We start from the raw sequence: 8,067 nt of genomic DNA, 5'->3' as shown, positions 1-8,067 counted from the left end.
CCTGTTGCGCTATTATCCAGGAAATTTGAATGCCCTGCCAACATTTGAAGACTGGTTATGTCACAGCTGGCAAAAAGAAGTATGGTGCAGGCTCACGGGCATACTAAGCGGGTTTCAGCTGTATGTTACTGCCAGCACTTCACTGCAATCCCTTTTTACACTGCAACCTCTGTTTAACCTCTTAAATGTTGTGGTCAAAAGCCATTAGAAAGAAGGGCGGACCCCTCTGACAGCCCATCAACCTCCCGCGATGCGATTACGGAGTTCCAATGGTTGTCATAGCAGCCTGGGGCCTAATGAAGGCCCCCAGGTCTGCCATATTTCTACCCTTATTAATCCCTGACAGATGGCGTAAAAAAAAAATCTAAATTCAAAATGCCAGAATTTCTGATTTTTGGTCACCTCATACCCCACCAAAAAAATGTAATGAAAAGTAATCAAAGTCTCATGTACCCCAAACTTAGTATTTATAAAAATTAAAGCTCACCCTTTCTAGTTTCCCAGTACATTATATGGTACAATAAATGGTGCAGTGAAAGAGCTACAACTAGTTCCGCAAAAAACAAGCCCTCATATTGTTATATCAACCTAAAAATAAAAAAAATATGGCTTTTGGAAAGTGGGTAGAAAAAAACAAGGGGTCAAGGGGTTAATTAAGCTCAAATTAGTCTAAGCGTTGTGTCTATGTCTGAATAAGTCTGGGCGGTAGAGCTCATAGACTCGTTCTGAGAGGCTTTGACCAAACACATTCCCTGTTACTCAACACATTACATGATAGGCCAGTCAAGTGCAAGTACATAGTGGAATATACTATATTATACATTCTAGGGGGAACGCAAGGGGTGTGTCCTCTTATGAATATTTATGAGAAGTCATTTTAATTTAAAAACTGGTGAAAATGAAGAGAATCCCCCTCACATTGTATAATATATAATTATCATATCTTGATTGGTTTTAAAACATCCAACAGTATTTTGATGTCGAGGGCTCTTTAAATAAGACAATACATCCCTGCAGAAAGAAGTTCTGGCCAGTAAGCGGTGACATCACAAACAGTCTCTATGATGTAACTTTCTAAAAGTTCTATCTCTATGGAAACTAAACATTCCGCCAGTAACCAATATACTTACATAGTGACAGTTTAATATAGCATCACTTCATTTTTACGTCACTGTGAAGTGAGGAGCCAAATACCTCCAGTCGCGATAATGACCGGACGTAGAACTGCCAGACCTAACAAGGGGGCCAGATACCAGGATCTTGTATCCGATGGTTTATTGACCCTTTATTTGGAGAAGGAAAAAAAACGTAAGTGTAAAACATTTTTTAATCAGGTATGAATAGGACCAAAAGCGTAGCTGGCAGGGGGGCGGTGACCCTGGGGCCCTTTATATGGTAATGCCCACCCACCAAGGCTCTGAATAGCAATCAAAATGCTTTCCAATTGCAACAAATAGTTCTGCCTTGTCGCCCTTAGTAACTAGCACCACTGCCTCGTTGTTGCTTTACGACAAAACAAATTGTCCCTGCATCTAGCAGGCGCACCGCACACTAGGCACATCTGCTAGGGGACCTGGACCTGAGGCACGCGCTACCTGCCAGAGATGAGCAGGAGACGAGTGGGGGAATGCCCCCATGTGTTGAACCCTTAGCTGTGCCTTTGTGTGGAACTTAATATGTCTCAGATTATCAGATATTACGGACTACCAGGTGGTTATAGAAAAGTATATAGAACTCACTTATTAGGGTAGAGAAGAATTTCCTAATACTCTACATTTTTTCCACTATTAGCTGCTCATCCTTATAAACTAAAATTCATAAAGAGAAGACGGAGGCTAAAGTATTATTTAGAAAGAGCCGCCATACATCCAGAGATCGGGCAGCCAGGGCTAGACATAGAATGCCTCTACACATTATAATTCCCCAATAGTTGCCCGCCACACAGTATAATGCCCCCATAGCTGCCTCTACCTAGTATAATGCCCCCATAACTGCCTCCACGCTGTATAATGCCTCATAAAATAATAATATACATATTCACTTAAGCCCGTTCCAACGACGAGAAGAGGAGACCCCTATACTCCTCTGGTCTGTGTGGCACGGCGAAGATAGGCGCGATGACATCACTGCCTAGTGTCTTGCGATACATAGTGAACGAGCATAGGAACCTTTCGGTTCCCTGCTCTATCATTGGATTCGACTGTATCTGCGTCCTGAAGATGCAGATACAGTTAAAACCAGGAAAAAATAATTGATAAAACCGAAATTCGCAAGATGACGTTGATTAATTGCGCTGAATTTTTTTCGTTTAATTGCCCAGCCCTACTTCACACTATAACATAACAAGGTCCTGAAATCCTATTTCTTGTCTATTATTCCTATAGAACATAAGGGTTTTTTCTTTTCCAGGCCTGAAAACCAAAAAGGAGAGAAAAAAGAGCCAGGGAGAGCAGCAAGTACCACCAGCGAGCTGCCCCCTGAGAAGAGGACAAAATGCCACTATTAATGATGAGGTGATACAGAGCACTAATAATGTCTTCACTTCTGTGCGGGGGAGGGGAGATGACGACGCCCACTGTAACAACAGCCCACCTGGACAATTACTTGAGGGGATGTAGTCAGGAAACATTCACAAACAGCTCAGTGTATATATCAATAGGAGGAGAACGTCTCTTTAACCCCTTAAGGACTGAGTCTTTTATTTATTTTTCATTTCCGTTTTCACTCCCGCCTTCCAAGAGCCATAACTTTTTTGTTTTTCCGTCAATAGTGTGGTGTGAGGGCTTATTTTTTTGCGAGAGGAGTTGCAATTTCTAATGGCACCATTTAAAGTACCATATAATGTATTGAAAAAACTGTCTTTGCGGGCTGAAATTAGCAAAAAAACTGCTGTTTCTTAATTTTTTTGTTGTTATTTTGTTATTCTGCAGCTCAATACGATTACGGTGATATCAGATTTATATATATATATATATTATATATGGTTTATTTTATATTTTATAACTTTTTTTTTTTCAACTTTTTGTTTCATCACATTCCGAGAGTCATAACTTTTTTATTTTTCCGTGGATTGAGTAGCGTGAGGGCTTATTTTTTGCGGGACGAGCTGTAGTTTTTATTGCTAACAGTTTTTTGTACATAGGACATTTTGATCACTTTTTATTACATTTTTGTTAGCGTTAAGGTAACCAAAAAACAGCGATTTTGGCGGTTTTAATTTTTTGTTTGTTACCGCGTTCACCGTGCGAGTTAAATAATGGTATATTGTAACAGTTCGGACTTTTACAGACTCAGTGATACCAATTTTGTTTATTTTTTACATTACTTTAGAAGAAAAATGGAAAAAGGAGTTCTTTTGAATTTTTTATAGTTTTATTTTTTTTCACTACTAAATAACTTTATTTTGCACATTTCATTAGTACCCCTAGGAGACTTGAACCAGCGAGATGACTGGTACAATACACTGCAATACTAATGTATAATTGTCATTTGTACAGGCTTCTGTTAAGCCGTGCCATGCGCAGGGCTTAACAGCGGCAAACAAAAGGCAGTCTTGGAGGCCTTCATTAGGCCCCTGGGCTGCCATGACAACCAACGATCGCAATGTAGGCGGTGCCGATCAGCGCAACATTTGAGGGGTTAAATGGCCAGGAGCAGCGCGATCACTATTCCTTCCAGTTAGTCCCGGGTGTGAGCTGTAAGGGTATGTTCACACGCAAACTAAAAAACGTCTGAAAATACAGAGCTGTTTTCAAGGGAAAACAGCTCCTGATTTTCAGACGTTTTTTAAGCCACTCGCGATTTTCGCAGCATTTGTTACGGCATTTGTTGCGGCCGTTTTTGGAGCCGTTTTCTATAGAGTCAATGAAAAACAGCTCCAAAAACGACTCAAGAAGTGTCCTGCACTTCTTTTTCGCGGTCGTTTGTTTACGCGCCTGTAAAAAAACAGCTTATCAGAACAGAACGCCGTTTTTCTCATTGAAATCAATGGACAGATGTTTGGAGGCGTTCTGCTTCTGATTTTTCGGCCATTTTTCGGGTGTTTACAGCCCGGAAAACGGCCGAAAATGGGCCGTGTGAACATACCCTACTACACAGCGGACACCTGCTGAGTATGGAGTGTGCTCAGCCTGTGGGCACGCTCCATACTTCCCTGTGACGCTTATCTTGTACATGTACGTGATAATGCATCAAGAGGTTAATAACAGGTTGTGTCTGATTGGATAAACATAAGACAGTGACATCTTATGAAGCATAAGTTAACAATGGCCGACATCAGAGGGGTCAGGATAGACAATCATAAATATAGATCTGCAGGGAATAAAGGTTTAAGTAAATTGTCTGTAATATGTTTTCTTGTTCCAGGTGGTGACCTCCCCGAAACATCAGGGAGGAAAATCCAAAGTCACCTTAAGTCATACCAACCACCACCTGTCACCATCAAAAACTAACAGATGCCACCAATTATCACCACCACTCAACAGCAACTACCACCAAATGCCACCAATTGCAACCGGTCACCATCAAAAGCTACCAGATGCCATCAATTATCACCACCACTCAACACCAACTACCACCAAATGCCACCAAATGCAACCTGTCACCATCAAAAACTACCAGATGCCACCAATTATCACAACCACTCAACACCAACTACCACCAAATGCAACCAATTGCAACCGGCCACCATCAAAAATCATCAGATGCCAACAATTACCACCAGTCACCAAGAACTACTACCAGATGCCACCAATTTCAACCACCAGTAACCAACTTCGACAAACCAACCACAATGTACCATCATCAGCTACTACTATGTTTGAACTATTAACTATCATAAGCCTTCAAAAACCACCACTACCTGCCATCCGCCAACACCATTTGTAATCAGCTGCTATCAACTTCCACCAGAAGCCATCACATACCAACAGGAAACATCAAATATCATCAGCTGCCACCACAAAATGCCAGTCAACAGCCGCCAGTCAGCCATCACCTGCTGCCTTTATTTTATTTTTTTGTTTATTTATTTTTTATATTTTTATCTATATATATATTAATTTTTTTAATCATTTTTTTACATAGTTCTATATTTATCTTATTATTTATTTAGTTACATTTTTATGTATTTATTTTGTTATTTTTATAGGTATATATTTTTATCATTTATTTTTATGTATTTATTTGTATATTCATTTTTTTTATATAGTTATATAGTTATATATTTATTTTTTATAATTTATTTATTTTTATATTTATTTATTTAGATATATTTTTGTATATAATGTACATATTGTATATATTGTAAATAAGATTTATATATTTTTATACCAGCTCTGGAGTCGGCTGTGTTTATAATATTCCTGTATAAAGCTTATCTGGCCCAGGAGATGGTGATCCTGTTGTCTGATCCAGTAACAAGCATTGATCTACTTCCTGACAAATTGTCATATCGTTTGCCTTCAGTCAACACTACGGGGAGCTTACTCTAAAAAGATTCAATGAGAACTGAAAAAATCCCTATGCAGTTAGCTCTCCCTACTGGTGTCTACTTGATCTGAAATCACAGTGAAATATTAATTTCAAATCCACATTAGGCCATGTTCACATCACATTTTGTAAAGTCCACTCAGCGTGTGTGCGCCAGGAAGGTATTAGGTGTACAAGCTAAGCATATTGATCTGGCAACATTAGCCTGACAAAGGCCAAAAGAGTGCCCTTTTGGCCTCTGTCGAGCCTGTAAAACATAAAGTATGGAATAGTTTAATAGACTGTGCTATTTCATGTAACGGGATCAAGTAATAAACATATATACCATGCACATAAAAAACGTATATACCATGCACATAAACGTTATGTGCCGAGCGGCACGGGCCCCTCATGCCCGGTGGCGTTGCTAGCACCGGAGGGTGCCCCGTTGCTAGCAACTGACACATTCAATTGTATCTGCATCCTCAGAACGTAGATTCACCTGAATAATATAGGCAGCAGGCCACGTTAATCCTGCAGCCTATCAGATGCTGGGACGAAGTCCCTGTTCAGGCCGGCGTTATGACGTCATTGCATCACGCTGGCCTACGTAAGGATCACTTCTTAGACGGTAGAGCGACCCGTCCATCGCTGGGCTAGGCAAGTAAAGACATTTTTTTTTGGGGGGGGGGGGCTGGCTGTGTGGCACTATCTACTAGGGGGGCAGTGTTGCACTATTTACTAGGGGGCTGTGTGGCACATTCTACTAAGGGGGCTGTGTGGCACAATCTATTAGAGGGGCTGTGTGGCACAATCTACTAGAGGCGGGCTGTGTGCCACTACCTACTAGGGGGCTGTGTGGCGCTATCTAATAGGGGGGCTGTGTGGCCCTATCTAATAGGGGGCTGTGTGGCGTTATCTACTAGGGGGCTGTGTGGCACTATACAGGGGAGGCTGTGTGGTGCTAACTACTAGAGGGGCTGTGTGGCACTATCTACGGGAGGGCTGTGTGGCACTATCTACGGGGGGTCTGTGACACTATAAAGTAGGGGGCTGCGTGGCGCTATCTACTGTGGGGGCTGCGTGGTGCTATCTACTAGAGGGGCTGTGTGGCACTATCTACTAGGGGGGCTGTGTATTGCACTATCTACAGGGGGCTGTGTGTGGCACTTTCCACAGGGGGCTGTGTGTGGCACTACTATTATTGTGGGGCCTAAAGGGGGTACTATTATAGCGTGTGGCATCGAGGGGGCATTATTTCCATCTGGGGCACTGTAAATGGTGAGGTTTTTGTAGAGTATGGGGAGGTGCTAGAAAAGCGAGAAGCCATATATGTTTGTGTTGCAAATTCTGCAGAGGCGATTTGTAGTCGGGAGAAGGTGTCAGGGCAATCCGGGCCGGATGAAGAAAAGGAAAAGTGAGCAACTCCAATCTGAGAAGACGTCACTGGGGAGTCACTGGATTTCACTCTATTGTATTAAAGGAGTTTTCCCATCTTAGACATTTATAGCATATCCACAGGAAATGCCAAAACTTCTGATAGATGCTGGTCCCAGCTCTGGGACCTGCACCTATATCTAGAACTGACCGCAGAATCCAGACGGAGACTAGTGTAGTGAGGGTCACGCGTGCACGCAGATCTCAATATTCTGTTGTATGGTTGTTATGAAAACAGCCGAGCAGCTCTCTATGTGAAGATGGTAATGTATGGCGGCTCTAACACCGCTAACAATCAGATTTGCACCACTCTAAAGCCCATTCTACCTTCATCAGGTGTAAGAAGATATACCCCATGTCACACCTTTACTTCAAGCCATCACTAAATCCTAGTGACACTTGTTTTTGGAACGTGTCATGGAGATGACACTACAAATATGCCACAGGTCCATACTTAAAGGAACAGTGTCATCACAATTTTTTTTTTAATATGTTAAAGATGTTAGTGCTTTATTAAAAACGTCTGGATTAATTTGTGTGTTTGTGTGTTACTTTTTCTTATTTTTACACTTTTTCTTCCCTATGGGGGCTGCCATTTTTTTTTCCATTTCTGTATGTGTCGATTAACGACACATACAGACATGGAATACGGCAGCTACAGTCCCATAGGGACTGCGAACGGGTCCCGTCCCATCCACTTCTGTGTACGCCGTCTGTGTGGGAACTGCGCATGCGCCGCTCCCACACAGTCCAATTTGAAATGCGCGCCGTCCGGCGCCATTTTCCTGTGGACTGGAAGTCGCGGCTGGGCAGTAAGATTACTACTTCCGGACGCGGCTTCCGGACTTGTGCACTTGGACCAGCGGCAGCAGACGGAGCGTACGGGCCAGAGGGAGCCGCGGCGGCAGGAGCAGGTAAGAGATTTCTATGTATGTTCGTGTTTGTGTGTGTTTACTACTGTATGTAAACCTACTACACTGTGTGCTAGCTCAAAAAATGGCGACACACAGTGTAGGAGGTTACACCGTTCAAACCCCTCGTTTATCCCGGCACTAGCCAGGATAAAGGAGGGGGGGATTCTCAGAGCTCACTAGAGCGAGTGCTTTTTTCCCAATATTGCAGCAAAAAGCAATGTGGTTGCTTTACCACATGCAATGCTGC

At 42.4% G+C, this 8,067-nt stretch overlaps 1 protein-coding gene across 1 annotated transcript; it reads left to right on the top strand.

The window, feature by feature from the left end:
- Positions 1–1,145: 1,145 nt before the first annotated feature.
- LOC142656346 (uncharacterized) lies at positions 1,146–5,140 on the top strand. Its single transcript, XM_075831252.1, has 3 exons — positions 1,146–1,308; positions 2,410–2,513; positions 4,366–5,140. Exons 1-3 carry the CDS (start codon positions 1,209–1,211, stop codon positions 4,885–4,887), a joined length of 726 nt encoding a protein of 241 aa, XP_075687367.1. The 5' UTR covers positions 1,146–1,208; the 3' UTR covers positions 4,888–5,140.
- The last annotated feature ends 2,927 nt before the right edge of the window (positions 5,141–8,067 follow it).

Source organism: Rhinoderma darwinii, chromosome 6 (assembly GCF_050947455.1).
Source record: "Rhinoderma darwinii isolate aRhiDar2 chromosome 6, aRhiDar2.hap1, whole genome shotgun sequence".
NCBI lineage: Eukaryota > Metazoa > Chordata > Amphibia > Anura > Rhinodermatidae > Rhinoderma > Rhinoderma darwinii.
The sequence above is the reverse complement of the archived record's forward strand: the minus strand, read 5'-3'. Positions and strand labels throughout refer to the sequence as shown.

Coding starts and splice junctions, on each gene's coding strand:
- LOC142656346 (XM_075831252.1), top strand. CDS start 1,209: ATGACCGGACGTAGAACTGCCAGACCTAACAAGGGGGCCAGATACCAG. Junction 1,309..2,409: donor TTTGGAGAAGGAAAAAAAAC/GTAAGTGTAAAA, acceptor TTTCTTTTCCAG/GCCTGAAAACCAAAAAGGAG. Junction 2,514..4,365: donor ATGCCACTATTAATGATGAG/GTGATACAGAGC, acceptor TTCTTGTTCCAG/GTGGTGACCTCCCCGAAACA.